The sequence below is a fragment of the Micromys minutus genome (genome assembly GCF_963924665.1).
Source record: "Micromys minutus genome assembly, chromosome: 33".
In the NCBI taxonomy this organism is placed as follows: domain Eukaryota; kingdom Metazoa; phylum Chordata; class Mammalia; order Rodentia; family Muridae; genus Micromys; species Micromys minutus.
In genome coordinates, this window is record NC_137968.1 from 19,016,069 (window position 1) to 19,033,000 (window position 16,932).

At 40.8% G+C, this 16,932-nt stretch overlaps 1 protein-coding gene across 1 annotated transcript in view; it reads right to left on the bottom strand.

Moving 5' to 3' along the window:
- ENPP2 (ectonucleotide pyrophosphatase/phosphodiesterase 2) overlaps positions 1 to 16,932 on the bottom strand; it is a gene marked incomplete at its 5' end in the record, with an annotated part of 74,047 nt that overhangs the window by 55,838 nt on the left and 1,277 nt on the right. The window contains 7 exons of the mRNA XM_080909416.1: positions 1,216 to 1,335; positions 2,525 to 2,604; positions 2,897 to 2,994; positions 4,947 to 5,007; positions 9,802 to 9,927; positions 12,629 to 12,784; positions 15,462 to 15,615. Of these exons, the coding sequence (XP_080765542.1) occupies positions 1,216 to 1,335; positions 2,525 to 2,604; positions 2,897 to 2,994; positions 4,947 to 5,007; positions 9,802 to 9,927; positions 12,629 to 12,784; positions 15,462 to 15,615 (795 nt within the window). The remainder of the gene's footprint in view (positions 1 to 1,215; positions 1,336 to 2,524; positions 2,605 to 2,896; positions 2,995 to 4,946; positions 5,008 to 9,801; positions 9,928 to 12,628; positions 12,785 to 15,461; positions 15,616 to 16,932) is intronic.

Genomic DNA, 16,932 nt, shown 5'->3' on the forward strand with positions numbered 1-16,932 from the left:
TTTTCTACAGGCACACAGGAAGTCAGCCAGTGTTTATTGGAAAAGAAAAAAGAGAAGCCCACATTTATCCTTGCATACTGATTTACCTATTAAGCAAGATGAATATTTTGACAACAGATGACCGTCTCTCGGAAAGCGATACCTATTACACATGTCTAACTGATATTCCTTATTCTGCCCCTCTGTGGCAGCGGATGCTCAGATTCAAGGCTGTGTCAGCATGTCGGCTGTGTGGGCTAAGGGAGGATGCTGCCTTCCTCTCTCACACTTGGACAGACTGTACAGAGGTCTAACGAGCTACCTCCCTGACCTTTGCTGCAGAGATCTGAGGTGCAAACAGTTTCCATCCTCTCTCTGAACATCTGATTGCCTGTGCCCTGGTATATGTTCGTGAGGTAAATCTGAGCCTCCTAACCCACAGTTTGGACTCTTGAGCCCAGGTCTAGACAGTCAACAACCATGGCTTTATGTCAGTGCTCACCTCCTGTCTGACCAAACAGGTTGCCTAACCATACGGTCACAGGAAAAACACCAGGGGAAGCTGCCTGAAGCCTTCTGACTTCCTGCCCAAGTGTATGAGGTACACAACAGGATCCTCTTCAGAGTGTCAGTCTCCGCCTCAGTACTGAGGTAGGATCCCAATCATTACACCTGCCTTGTATGATTGGAATGGATTGAATAAAATAACCTATACATTTCCCGTGAGTTTTAATCCATTCCTTTTCTCCAGAAGTCATTCTTCTTTCTGCTTATAATATATCACTTGGGGGTCAAAATATCTGGAACTCACAGTGCTCTTTCTTTTTTATTGTATCCCCAAATTTAGTACACCAATAATATTTGATTATTCATTCAACTAGGAGCTGTCACATTCAGCCAGAATACATTTCTACCACTATAATCCCACAGAAGAAATTTATCACCTCATACTTTTATCAACATAACTTGTATGTATATAACATGTATACATACACACAGGCATACATATATGTACATATGTGTGTATATATGTACATATTATATACCCACATGTATATAGATATAGACATGCAACACAAATATACATATATATATATATATATATTCACATATATACATAGAAATGTACACATACATGAACACACGCATGGAATGTCAAGAAATAAAAACACCCCCATTTTACACATAAGCTTTCAAGGTCCACATGTCCAGGGACACAGAGAAGTCAAGACTTACCGGTTGGCCTCCCCACCATCTATGATTAAACTTCTCTCGCCCTCGAAGATGGAAATTGGCATCAAAGACAGGATCATACATTGAATTGCCCACAATTCCATGCGATTCTGGATATAAGCCCTTTGTGTAAGAGCAATTTTATGGTTAAAACAGCACTGAAGGATCTACATGTATCTATTATCAATCTCCATACCATAGAAGGTTTTATAACAGTACTGAATCAACCAAATCAGGAAAGATGTACACAGCCTTTGTTTTGGGCCCATTTTTGCATACGAGTCATAACTGCTTTTAAGTCATTTTAGAAATTTAAGGCGGTGACAAGAAATATGATATCCGTCCTTTTGACTTCTGAAAGTTAACACAATGGACATTTTTATTGCTTCATTTGAAATGTATGCATGTCTCCAAAGGAGATTCCATTTATCAGCCTATCTCTTCTTCAGATCAATAACTTAAATGATCATAAGAATCGAAAATTATGTTCGAAACAAGAAAATAAGGTAGAGTTTGGAATGTTTGAAAACAAGAGACACAGAAGCTCTGCAAGCAACATTCTTATTTGGAAGTTCAGTCTATCGGAGGACTGACTTCTCCGAAGTTGGCAGCTGAGTGGAACGCTCGATAGAATGATGCCCGGAAGAGCTGTAATCTTAACTTTGCAATCCCATTTCATCATTCACGAAGCTTGGAGGGGCTCTTGCTGTGAACAACACAGGCAAATGGAGGAAAACAGATGTTCTTTGAATCCTGAACAATATGCTCTTCAGCTCCCACGCATACAGTCCATCCACTTACATCGGCTAGGAAAAGCCTTCACCTCCAAGCCTAGAAGTCTGAGTTTTCGTCCCAGAACCCATACGGAGAAAGGACAAAGCTGACTCCCCAAAGCTGTTCCCTGACCTACACAGGCACATGCATGCACACACACTCCAAACAAAAAGGTCTGACCAACACAAGTCAAACTCCATATTTTTAAGTGATTTGTTCTTTTGTTTCCATTTTTGTTTTTGTTTTCTTAAGAAAGAGAAAGAACATAAGGTTTGGGGGAGTGGGGAATGAGAAATGATCTGGGAAGAGTCAGGAAACAAGCCAAGAGACAAGAAAAATATACTGTAAAATTTCTAAATAATATATTAAAATAACCTTTTAGTTAAAGCATGTTCTATATTTTAAAAAGTTACCCCCCCATTCCAGGGTTAAGTTATACTTTTGAATATATATATATATATGTTACTTGAAATATATAATATATATTACTTTAAATATATAACATATATATATATATTACTTGAAAATAAATACTTACAGTGGCCAGTGTATATAGGTTAGGGAAGGTTTTTGTGGGGTACACAGGCCTCATGTAGGGAGCGTGGGTGCCACAGGACCCTGGAAGTAGAAAATGAGTTATTAGGACAAGAAAACTACCCAGAACCACTTCATGTATAAAATTCATTTTTCTCAACTATGAAAAACCCATTACTTTCTATTTTAAATAACAAAATGAAACGTATTAAGGAGAAAGAGGAGGAAGAAGAAGACGGGAAAGGGGGAAGGAATAAAGGCAGAAAAGCAGAGGGAAGGCAGGAACAGACAGACAGACAGTGTGTCTACAGTCTGAAAGCCTATAGCAGAGAAATGACTACCCTGGTTGGGAATATGGAGTAAGGAAGTAACTTACGCAGTTTCTCAATGTTGGGCATGACCTTGCTGCCTTTCTTCATGTATGAAGCACGGAACCCATCCACAGAGAAGATGATTAATGGAGGGCGGGCAAACCTTAAACGGTAACAGGGTGAGTTTGTTGTCACAGGCTTTTCCCGGTATGTACTACACTCTGTGACTAAGACTAGTGAAAACTAGAAAGACACAGAGGAGGACAAGCCTGGGCTCCCAACCACATAGCATCTGAGGCAACTGAGCTCAGAATTCAATGGGCAAAGTCACCATGGCCAAGAGAAAGTAATTGACTGTGTTGCTGTTTCCTGCCTTACAAGTAAGGGCCTTTGGCAATAGTTTAAAATAAATAAATAAAAACAGCAACATCCGCCAAAAGAATGTATATTAAACAATTTTTAACCTGGAAAGTCCTTACCTACTTGCAAAACCTCAGCTCATTTTCCTTTTCTATGACATTAGCTGACCATGCTTCCAAATTCCCTCATGATGTTGAGACAAATCTACCTTCTTTATATTCATATATACATTATTGTATAGCCTGGTGTTTAGTTGTCTGCTAACGGCTTCCCTTCTAGAGTTGCACGTTGCCCAGGAACTAGATATATAGATTAGGCTGCCTTCAAATTCATAATCCCCCTGCCTCAGCCTCAGTGCTGGGACTATAGGCATGTGCCACCATGTCCATGTTTGATAAATACTCATCAGATGTATTAGTAAATTGATGAACATGTGAGTGAGGTAGGTTACTTACAATAACACTCTTTCCATCTGACCTGAGCACCATAAAAGCATACCTTCAAGTTTGTTACAAAGTTGTTTCCAAAGTGATTTCAATTATTAAGAACTTTTAAAAATCTGTTAGCAAAGGACTCATTGATCTGGGCCAAAAATGGATGAAATGGTGCTTTATCCTTCTAAGGGTGTTGCTGGTCAGTCATAAGAGAGTAATGAACTATGTACAGAGTTCTTTCTAACAACTTGAAGCTAAGTGAGCAACTCTTAGCTTGTGTCTATTAAAAGTCACATTACAAGTAAAACCTATTTTAAGGGGGTCCCACATAAACAGTCAGAAATTGTTTTATACCATTCTGTATATCCAAAGTGTTGAGATGTCTTTATTTCTCCTACCTCTTATGCCTAATTAGGATTCTTAAAAGGAGGGGAAAAAAATAAAGATATCTAGACACTTAAGTTTTGCATCCCAGGCTAATATATATGCACACAGAAATGTTTAAAGACTAAATACTTTATAAAAACATTGTTTTCTGCCAAGCATTGTAAAGGCTCATGAAGTCTCCCAGTTTCCTGGAAGACATACATGTCCAATATCAGTCACAGTTGAGCTGTTAGGTGTCACTCAATGTGGCTGTCACTCTGTAAGTCAGCCCTTTAGCAGAGAAGTGGTTGTTTTGTTTTGTTTTGTTTTGTTTTTGCTGAATCCGGTGGGAGCTACTTTCTTGGATAACAACTTTAGAAGTTCTAGCATCTTCTTTTTCCTCTCCCCTCCCTCACACACTAACAAAGGCAAGAATAGAACTCCGGGAAAACTCCGGGGCGTGGGGGGCACAGTGGTAGGGCAGAGAATGGCAGCAGGAAATGCATCCTCTGGAGATCACAGCAGACACTGAGTCTCCAGCGTGTGCAGCAGTGATAGGAAAAAGAACATCAAAGCTTCAAGACAGGACGGCACCATGGCTCCGCAACTGGCTTGCTCGCCTCCTGATCGGGGTTGGAACACTGAAAGCCTCATAAAGGCTGAAAGAATGAACTCCACAAAATTGTCCTGTGAGTGGTGTCACACACACACACACACACACACACACACACACACACACACACACACAGTATCACATAATTGAGTTTTATCTTATTCTTTTTAAAACCCTTGAGCTAGCTTGAGTGGCAACGTATTTATAAGCACTCACACAAGGTTATGTGTCGAAGGGGGATTTCCATCTTAAAATGTCTGCAGTCATGTATTTACTCTTTTGTGATGGTTTACCAAGGGATGTGGAATACTTCACAATATCCAGGAGACAAAATGCACTTACCCTGCAGGGCATTCAGGAACTTTCATTTCTTCACAGTCATCGTCGACCCAGTGTGATTCTCCTACAAGAAGAAAAAAAAATGGGGATATTTATTGTAAGTCTATTTATAGGTGCCGCCCAGAGAATAAGAGAGCATGCCAGAATCTGTGTCCTCTTTGGTCCTTGTTTATGGGACACCATCTAAAAAGAAACTCTGAAATAAAGTCTCGAGTCTGCTCTGGCTTTTAAAGTACACCCATACATGGTGGGAAAGCTAAGATTTAATAACCTCAAATGGTGTTTATTTCAGCTTTCAGCTCCTAAATGGTTTGTACATTTAAAAAAAAAAATTAAAAAAAAAAAAAAACTGTGGCGTCAGTGGACAAGATTTCATGTTTGTTTCCTTCCAAAAATAAACTGTTTGGTCATTAGCTGGAACATTCTCTCCCCTGCCACTAAAGATCTCAAAGCCATAGAAATCACGACACTACTTCCCTTCTGATGGAGAAAGGGCTTCTGCTGTGATGATAATGTCCAAGGAGAACAGATAAAATATTACAAAGGAGACTTTTCTGAGGAGCATGTATATGGTCTTAAATTTACAAATCAAAGCCCGAGCTGCCTTTTCCTCTTACCGTACCTGGAGATCTGAGAACATGTGTCCTGTATGTGTGAAGGCCACAGGTCTGTATCTTACATCTTTTATTGTCACCTATCTGTGGTGGTTTGAATAGGTTTGGCCCCCGTAGACTCGTGTGTTTGGATGCTTAGCCCACAGGGAGTGGCATTAGTACAACATTCAGTCTTATTGTAGGAAGTGTGTCACTGTTGGGATAGGCTTTGGGGTCTCCTATGCTCCATCTACATCCTCGGTGTAGCTACACAATCCCCTCCCAGCTACCTGAGGATCAGGGTGTAGAGAAAACTCTCAGCTCCTCCAGCACCGTGTCTGCCTCCATGCTTCCCACCAAGATGATTATGAACTAAACCTTTAAACTGTAAGCCAGCCCCAATTAAACATTTTTCTTTACAAGAATTGTCTTGGTCATGGTGCCTCTTTACAGCAATAAAACCCTAAGATTTTTTTTTTTTAAACCTTATCCATCTGATTTTCTGAGACAAGGTGTTTCAATGAACCTGAAGTTCCTGGATTGGCTAGGCTGGCTGACCAATGAACCGCCAGGATCTGACTGTCTTCATCTACTACCTTGCCTAGCTTCTGACGTGGATTCCAGGAGAGCTCATACTTTCACCAAGCCATTATTGGCTCAGCCCAATGTTGTTACTTAAGTAGGGTTCTGCTGTGGTTTATACCCAGAAATCCAGCAACTACGGTATCCATCTCTAATGTGGTGGTGCTTAAAGTTCCAGAATGTTTAAGAGACAGAGCCTAGTGGGAAGAAACAGGGTTGTGGGAGCACCTTTCTCACAAGGAATTAGTGCGTGTCTCTTGGGACTTCATTGGTTCCCATAAGAATGGAACATCTTCCTTCCTCGTGATAAATAGAATCTGCCTTGTTACAATGTAACCCAGTAGTCATCATTAAAGGCCAAACAGAAGAAACCTCCCAGTAGGAAACTTTCAGCCTCTACACTGTGAGTCATCCTATCCATTAAAAAGGCCCCAGCTTCTGATATTTTGATACAGCAACACAAAAGATATGGAGATGCCATTCTTTGAGGGAAAATTATCAATAAAAATTTACCCTAAGTTTTCTAAGGCGGACAAAAATTGCATATTGAACAGACATAAAAATTGTGACCGATATCCCACAGAAACTTCTGTATAAAGAATACTGCAGGTCTTCCCCAGTCCAAAACCGTTTAGCTATTGGATGATGAGGCAGGCTGGGTAATAAACTGAATTAGCTTTCTCAAGCACAAGCAACCCAGGGCTGCACATGAGGCTCACTAAAATATTAAAATCAGAATTTCAACCACCAAAAATGGCCTTAGCCTGTCACCATCCAGTGACGAATGACATCCAGGGCTCTTCTCCTGGTAGCCTTTGTGCTTTCCTGTCATGCTTACTGCATAAAAATGAAAAGAATAGGCGAAATAATTTTTTGATGAATGTTGCACTTCAAAATAAAAGTATAACCCCTAAAGGAGACTTCAAAATGCAACAGCAGGGAAGGCCAGCTTCCAGAACCATTTATACCTTACAAAAACAACTTCTAAATCTTTTCTTTCCTCCTTCCTTCCTTCCTTTCAAAAATTATTTATTCTTTAACTTCATGCACATGAGTGTTTTGCCTACATGTATGTGTGTGACGGTGTTGGGGCTAGAACTTCCTGGAGCTGGAGTTACAAGGAGTTGTGAGCTGCCATGTGGTTGCCAGGATTTGAACCCAGGCCCTCTGGACAAACAGCCAGTGTTCTTAACCACTGAGCCATCTCGGCAGCACCCTCTCCTTTATCTCTTAACTGGGGGTTTGATCCTTGGTCTTGCACATGCCATCTCCCTGGTCATTACCTGAAGTCATTTAACAGAAGTGCTTTATAAATAGTCTGGACCAGGAAAAAGACTACGTTAAGGCAATACGTGGTATAGATGAAAAGGCATGGATTGTTGTCTTTTTGCTTTGTTTTGTTTTGCTTAAACATTTCTAAGTGGCTGGTGTGGTTCCTGAAACACTTTCATATGAGGAGCTGTATCTTTTATATTTTCTGGAGGCCACAGACCATGAAAATCACAAAAGCATTGCATTCTGCCATCAACACGCATATACACACATACTATACAAGTAAAATTTGGGGTGTAAGTCTGTTGATGCTTTAGTGTCTTCGCCGACAAGCACACTGAATCCTGGGGTGCTGCTGAGGCCTTAGCGAACAACTTGCATGCACAGGGAACAAAACTCACGGTCCATCACTCCAAATTACTGTGATTTACTCTTTGCAACGGGGTCTCTTTCCCTGCTGCTATCATAAAATCGCCTGAAAATAACATCTCCGAGGAGAAGGGGTTCATTTCAGCCCACGGATCAAGTCCACCATAGAAGGAAAGGAACACAGCAGGGGTTTGGAGAGGCCCTTCTCACCTTGTTCACTATTAGAAGGCACAGAACCAAATACTGCGTGCTGCTACTGAGCTCCAGGTGTCCCCCTAGGAAATGTATCAGCCCACAGTGAAGACGGGGGTCTTCCTGGCTAAACGCTCCTACTGCCTGTGTCTAGATCTCAGGGAACATTGTGGAAGAAGGTGTGGGAAGAATGTAAGAATATAGAGGATAGGAGGGAGAGCTGTAAAATGTTATCCTCTGAGCACGGCAACACCAGGGCAGTCATGGGCCCATGTAGCCGTGTTGCCTGCAATGGGTCTGCATAAAACTGAGGTTGGCAACGACTAAGCATTATCCTGAGAGGGAACCAAAGTGACCTACTGGCCGCTGCTGAATTCTTGGGGAGGGGTAGGTAAGCCTAAGTCACAGAGGTGGACAAGGTTTTATTCCGGTGGGTCTCAAAACAAAAAAAAATATTGATATAAATGTCCTTGGGGGGGGGGTGGATAGGAATAGAAGGGGTGTGAAAATGAGAGGAAGACAGTACTGTGTACGGTGCATGAAACTACCAAAGAACAAATGCTATACGTGTTACTTTAAGAATACGTGTCTTGGGGCTGGAGAGACCATGCAATGGTTAGGAGCATACGCTATTCTAACACCTACGTAGTAACTTAAAACCATCCATAACTCCCATACCAGGGGATCTAACGCCTTCTGCGGACCTCCATGGTAACCAGGCATGCACGTGGCTCACATACATGCATTCAAAATAAACCCACTGTGATGGTTTATATATGTTCAGCACAGGCAGTAGCACGATTAGAAGGTGTGGCCCTGTTAGAGTAGGTGTGGCCTTGTTGGGAGTAGATGTGCCATTATGGGCGTGGACTTCAAGACTATCATCCTAGCTCCTTGGAAGCCAGTATTCGGCTAGCATCCTTCAGATAAAGATGTAGAACTCTCAGCTCCTCCTGCACCATGTCTGCCTGGATGCTGCCATGCTCCCACCTTGATGATAGTGGACTAAACCCCTGAATCTGTAAGCCAGTCCCAATTAAATGTTGTCCTTTATAAGACTTGCATTGGTCATGATGTTTGTTCACACCAATAAAACTCCAAGACACCCCTTATACACATAAAATAAAATTTAAAAATCTAAACATTTTTTTTAACATGGGTCTTTTCACATCAATTAATGCAACTGAGGAATCAAGTTAATTTCCTCCATAAGCATTTAAAGAGACCCATCTCCCAAGTAATTCTAAACTGGGTCAGGTTAGCCATCACTCAAGGCAAGACTCAAACCCTGACTTCCACACATGGTTTTCCTATAGAGCAGTTTCTTAATAAACTACATGGACAAAATTCCAGGCTCTGATGCTAAGAAACCTGATATTAACCGAGACAGAAAGTTTAGAAACATCTTAATTATTATCTAATTTTGAGATGCTGATTTACTTTTTGTCGCTTCATATCGATGAAATTCAGAAGATGACCACTAAGAGAGGATATATAAAAATGAAAAAGTGTAATACAGAGACTGAAGGAATGGCTCAGTGGTTAAGAACACTTGTTGCACTTTTGGAGGACTCTGGTTCTAGCACCTGCATGGTGGCTTATGACAATCCTTGAATCTCATTCCGGGCACTCTGACACCCTTTTCTGACATCCACGGATACTGCACACACATAATGCACACATATTCGTGCAGGGGAAACATTCACATAAATAAAAGAAGTAAATTAAAAACAAAAAAAATAAAAACAAAAAAAAAACTACAATTCTTTCTGACCTCCAGATCTCACATCCAACATGTTATAGACAGACAATCAGGATGCTTTAGCTCAAGGAGGTCTAAAAGCAGGTACCTTTACAGACTACTTGGTAGTTGGTACAGCAGTCTCCCCGGGACAAGCAGTCTTCTGAACAGTGACAGGCATTTTCCTCGTTTCGTACTTCCCCACATCTGTCTTTGGTGCACTCCCAGCCTCGAGCTGAAATCATCACAGGGAAACACTCACTGCCGTGCACAAACCAAACAAAAGAGGCCACGGTTGCTTACAAGGGCTTCCAACAGAAAGAGCCAGAAGCCCACATCGTTGAATCTGTTTGCGAAACCCGAGTCAGCCAGAGGCCAAGGACGAACCTGGAGAACGCACAGATAGAGTGAATTTCTAATTGTTCAAAGCAGAGTGGAAATTCGCAGCATATCTGAGTTCTCATACAAAAGCAAAACCCAAGAAGTCAAACAAAGGGTTCCCCCACCCTTCCAGAATGGCCCTGAATACCACAAAGAGAATAAATATACAGAAATATTAATCCCCTCAAAATCCCAACTGACCAAAATGGCTGTCTACATAAGGCCTCCTAAGGAGGTAAATGGAGATAAAAAGGAAAATATAATTCCTGACTGAATGTGACAGGCCAGTGCTCAGTTCTTTAAAGAAACACTCAAAAAGGAACCTTTTCATGCTTATCAGAGTGATAGGGTCACATTTTCTAAATTTTATTAAAGATTTATTTATTTGTGTATGTAAGTACACTATAGCTGTCTTCGGACACACCAGAAGAGGGCATCAGATTCCATTACAGATGGTTGTGAGACATCATGTGGTTGCTCGGATATGAATTCAGGACCTCTGGAAGAACAGTCAGTGCTCTTAAGCACTGAGCCATCTCTCCAGCCCTAGGGTTGTATCTTTCATTGATTTTTTTTAATGATACAAGTCTTAAGGATTAGAAATTAGTTATCAGTTTTTATTATATATCATCTTAGACATAAGACTTGTGAGACTAGCCACCACATTTTAGCTGGCCAATGAACACTTATTAAATGTCTTTAGAATGGTGGTGGAAGTGAACTGTGGTTCTTGAAATCGAGGACTGTGGTGTGAAGAGCTTCCATGGATAAACCAGGTATTTGGTTTTTCCCAGTTCCCATAATAGGTCTGTCTCATCATTTACCATCCTCTAGGTGCTAAGGGTATAGTGAAGTGCCAAAGACAAGAGCTCCATCTTCCTGGAAAGACAGACCTCATGCACGTAACCAACAGACACCATCATTCAGCCATGGGAAAGGAAGCAACGGTGGGGCTGGAGCAGCAGAAGGCTGCTGACAGATTGGCTAAGCATCAAGGAGAGCATCTTTGAACACTCCAAGCCTTCATCCTCTAAGATGGGTACTGAGCAGAAGCAATGGCGTTCTTCTAAAGCAAGGCTGCTCCTTCATGACATTCTACCAAGAGAAGCCCTTGCTAAGTGACTGCACAGACGGAGGTGCAGTAGTAATGGATTCCGTTCCAGTTGCATCATGGAATGCTATGCTGCCATTTGAAAGTATAGTGTTTAAAACGAACGATACTGCCTCCCACATGATTGTGTATATAAATACACACATAAATACAAATACAATATCCAGAGAGAGTTTATACTGAAATCTTAGGCTTGTTTCCTGTATGGGCCTAGCAGAACCTTAAGAACATTTCTTTTCCCCTTTCAACTTTTTAATTGTTATTTGACATTTGATTCTTCCACATTCAATACCTGATGGCTTTAGACATCGGAGAATAACGTGCTTTTTAGAATGCTGTTATAGTGTGTATTAAATACAAAAAATGGCATGAGTTATTTTCAAAGAGCTAGAATCACAGATGCATTAAGTTTTGCAAAGAGTTTTCAGAGCAGAATGTTGGAAGGTTGGGGACAAGATGCCCAAGGTCAGGCAGGCACATAAATGCTCTTAAATCCTCAGTGCACATCAGACACACAGATTGCAGGTTTGCATTTATGTCTTAGGTTCAAAGAGCTCTGAGGGATGTCTATTCCACCCAGACCCTCAATGTACAAGAGCCACATCTCCAAGCTTGCAGAATTACAGCTGAAGAAATCCATAACAAAAATACATCTACATGCTTAGAAAATGAATTACACAACCCAATAAAGCCATCATGCTTTGCAGGCTGTGGGGAAAATACGTCCCAGTTAGTAAGGGGATTTAAGTTGACTTGCAAATAAATCAGGAACTACGGTTTAAGTAAAGGAAATGATGTCTCATAAAAAAGACCAGACAAATATCAATGGTAAGTTGGGCTTTCCAAAATACCACCCATGCACAGAAGTGATCATTTGTCCGGGGAGCTAAGAAATCAGTTTCCAGTGCTCAAAGCAGGGATTCTTCTTAGGTAGATCACAGGAGGTTTTGCTCAGAGACAGAGATAGTGATACCCCAGAAAGGCCTACCTAGAACTGTTTGGCTTTGAAATCAGAGTAAGTATGATAACAAAATCCCAAAGCTTACTTTGCCCTTGACTTGTGAGAATTCATTCAATAGCTCATATGTTCTAATGACTGGATAAATAAGATCAGGAAAATTTTTAGGAGATTTCAGAGGCGCCCAGCACACAAGATCCCAGGTTGATTCTGTAAATCTTTTCCATCTCCATAGAATGCAGAGAATTGGTTTTTAAACCTCAGACTTTCAGGCTACAGTACCTGCAGTTGGAAAGTGCCTTCTTTGACTGGGCCAAGAATGGCTGAGCCAAGTTATTCATACTAAGTATGTGCTTCATACAATCATCGGTCACTCAAGAACTGAACTGAAACCCTCTGGGTGAACAGGCCAAAGCAGAGGTGCAAAACAAGCTCCGTATCACTGAGCGTTTTGCTAGAGGTGGGAGGCATCCAGAAATCACATACCTGTCTTCAAACACAGCTCATCAAAATCATGACAGCAGCTGCTGTAGCTCTTACATAGGTTGTCACACCGGCAGTCTGGAGGGCCAGCCTCTTGAAGCTCAAAGCATCTACCTTTGCAGGATCCAGATGTATTGGTCCACGGAGAGTCAGACAACACTGCCGTTCAAGTAAGAGACAAAAAGCCGCGGCTTAGGGAGTAGCCATGTCATTAATGTCAGAGTGGCACTTAGACGCTGTTGGGGTGGAAATGCAGTCAAACTCTGGATGAGAAGCTTGGCTTCATGGTTACCTCAAGCATATTGCCCAACTTACATAAACCACCATGTGTTTGCCGGGAATTGAACTCAGGACCTCTGGAAGAACAATCAGTGCTCTAACCACTGGGCCATCTCTCCAGCCCCCCAACTTACATAAACCACAGTTTCTTTATCTGTAAAATGACAAATCCAGATTGAAACGAGAACTGAATGAAATAACAGGTTTGAAATGTATGTCAGGATAGCAAAGGATATAGAGAATAACTAATGTTGGGTCTACACGTGATCACAATTTCTAGTACCATATGTATGCAATGCTGAGTATCCCTATAGAAGTAAGAGTTCATTTATGGTTTTAAACTCCATACTGCTAGCCGAGCCTGCTTATGGTAAGCTTATAATCAAGCACTAAGAAGAAACAAGAATTCAAGGCCAGCCTGGGCTGCATAGCCAGACTTTGCTATCGCCACCACCAAAATTGGAGGAAATGTGAGCCATGAGCATTCAAACCCAGTCTAAGCACGTGTGATCAGAACAGAGCACTTTCCCAGTCTTTTCTAACCATAAAATCCATGTCCATCTGGTATTACTGGAACATAACTGCCACTTGGCAAAAAAAAACAAACCCCATATCACTGTTTGCATATATGATATACTATATGATATATGATATGTAATATATGATATAATCTAAGAATCTCAAAAGCCAATCAAAGTTTAATAAATAAAAGAATGTGATATGATAAAAACTCATCCAAGTTATCATATGTGGGTACTATACGATTGAAATTGAACTGGAAGGTCTACTCATAATAGCACCTAACTAAAAGAGAAAAAAGACCAACATATGAACTTAAAAATACATATGCAGAACCTACCATAAAGACTAGCGAGGTTCACTCCTCACCTCGTCAAAAAGCAGATTAAAAAGTAGGTGCTTAAGAGATAGTTTGTGATTAAGAGCACATCTGCTCTTACAGAGAAATTAAGTTTGGTTTGGAACATCCATATTAGGTAACCCTAAACTGACTGTAACTCCATCCTCAGGAGACCTGACTACATTTTTGGGCTCCAGGAACACTGCGTCTGCATCTGTGCAAACACACACAATTAAAAATGCAATCATCTTAAAGAAGAAGAATCTAAAGCTTTATGAAAAACACAATTCTAGGAAAATCTAGGTAAGTCATAGGGGACTCAACTTTAAAGACAAAAATATCAATACCAGAAAATAAAAATACTAATTCATCCTAAACCTAAATATTCAATACGCTCACAGAGAAAAACACCACTAATTTTACCAAGTTAAGAGGACTGAAAATCTTACGGAGAAATAAACATACAAAAATAGAAAGATGTTGAAAGGAAAGAGTAATTTGGTGACAGGATAAAAAACTATATTCTGGAGGTTAATAATTGGGGTTGGTATTAGAAAATAAGTTTATCAATACAGTGGATGCGGCCCAGAAACAAAGCCAAATACGTTAGAGTTTGATTTATTTAAAAATTGCATTTCAAAAAAATATCCTCTAGCTTAAAATTTGCAACATTTTATGAAATCAGATAATTGTCTGGCCTTTCAGTTTATTGTCTTCTGTTCTCCATACATGGAGGTGGATGAAATATGTCAATATATATATATATATATATATATATATATATATATATATATATATATATATACATACACACACACATATACATGCCTTAGCAAATATTATTTATAACATGCTGTTTGTAAATTCTATATTTAGGATTTTTGCAAAACATATATTGTGTTTAAAATCGAGAAAAAGCAGGCTGCACAAGAACAGATAAGTAATGACAGTTTTAAATGCAGCAATGCCCTTTATTTGGATATTTAGTTCATCCTCGGTCAACTGTAATCAGTGTCACCCAATCCTAGCCTTTATGGTAGCACATCATTTGACATTTAACAAATAGATTCACTAGACCATGAGATGTGAAACGCTTTCTCACAGTCGATCCAGGGACAGATGTTGAAATAAATACAAACCACATCAATTCTGTTTTTAACAAATTATGTCTGTTTGCAATTCGATGTCTTACCTCTGCTCCGCAAACCACATTTTTTTTTTCTGTTGATTCTGGCCAACCTATCAACTGTACATGCTCGGCTATAAGGGAAAAAATAGAAGAAAAAAGTCTCATAGCAAAGGGGGAAAATAATGAAAAACGTGTAATTGAATGAGTGTTCTTTCTCTAAGGGTGGTGCTTAGGTGTCATCAATCAAACCAATGTCTAATAAATCCAAACAGTGATCACTCCCACTGAACTGTGTCTGTGGACAAGCCCAGCAATCCAAACGACTGACAGGATGGACAGAAGCCTTTGCTCACCCTGTCTTGTCTTCTTCGTGAGGTCCCAGCCAGTACTGAAACCTTCATATTGTCTATGACCCATGTTTGTGGTCCTCACTGACATCTTCCCTGGACCTTTCTTGACCTCTAAAATACCTGTGTGCATGCTAAGCTGGGAGATCTCTCAGTGTGCTGTCCGTGGGGAGCACTGGACCCCACTCGACAGCTTGTCTTATCAGGTGGGGTCCTTCTCACCAAGCTTTCCACTGAAGGCAGCTGTCAGAGCTGCACATTCACTGCGGAGACACATCTCAGTAAGGATGTGCAAGTTCGGGCTATCAGCAGCTCCTGTGTGAATCAGGAGAAACAGGGGCCACAATCCATTCTCTGATAGCAGTGGCAAATTAAGCTGAGAATAACAGAAAGAAAAATGAAAAGATGGTCTGAGCCATGTAAGAACCTTTCTAATCTAATAACCCCGAGAAACTTGAGCTGTTGTCCCTTTGAGAGAGACAGAGAGACAGAGAGGCAGAGAGACAGAGACAGAGAGACAGAGAGACAAAGAGAGGGAAACTTGGTAGGGCACATCTTTAATCCCAGCACTTGGGAGGCAGAGGCTGAGGCAGGCAGATCTCAGAGTTCAAGGCCAGCATGGTCTATAGAGTGAGTTCCAGGACATCCAGGGCTACTTAGTGAAACTCTATCTCAAAATAGCAAAATCAGTAAATACATGCATATATGTATGCGTACATACATACACACACATTCATACATATATACACACATATATACACACATACACACATACATACATACATACACACATATATACACACATACACACATACATACATACACACATACATACATACATACATATATACATACAAAAGTGCACGTTGGAAATGAGAATTGCCTTGGCCTTTCCCGGCTCTGTTCCGTACCATCTCTACTGTCATGACAAGCATAGTCCTGGTCATTCTACAAGTCACCCTCTGTATACTGGCTTTTTTAAAAAAATTCCTTGCCTAGAGTCTGTATCTTCCCACCTCCAGCCTAAGGGTAGGTTGTTTCGTTTTGTTTTCTTTGTGGGGAGTCTTACTTATTATCATCCTATCCATGTAGACGACATGCATCCGTTCAGATGCACACGCTGCGGCACACATGTGGAAGTCAGATGAAACCTTCATGAAGTTGGGTCTCTCCTCAAACCTCTACGTAATTTCCGTGAACACTGGTCACTTGGGCTCAAGTGGAAAACACCTTCCCCGCTGAGGCATCTCATTAGCCCTAGACCTTTTGAAGACTTGTCTTTTTATTACAACTGATCCAAGGCCAAGTATGGAAAGGGCCTTCCAGGACATCCCTGAGATTTTCAGTGTAGACCCTCCTTTATTTGACCCTTTATTTATTTAAGTGTCCATAAGTAACAGGTGAGACAAGAAAGCATGCAGCAGAGGCACCTGCAGTTTCCTCCTGTGACATTCAAATTATAAGCTGCCTTTAAGCTGTAACTTCACTGGCAGGAAGGAGAGATGGCTCAAAGGTTAAGAATACTGGCTGCCTGTTCCAAGGTCCTGAGTTCAGTTCCCAACAATCACTTGGTGGCTCACAACCATCTGCAATGGGATCTGGTACCCTCCTAGGGCTTCAGGCATACACGCAGGCAGAATATTGTATGCATGGTAAGTAAGTTAACAAATGTTTTTTTTTTAAGCAACATTTT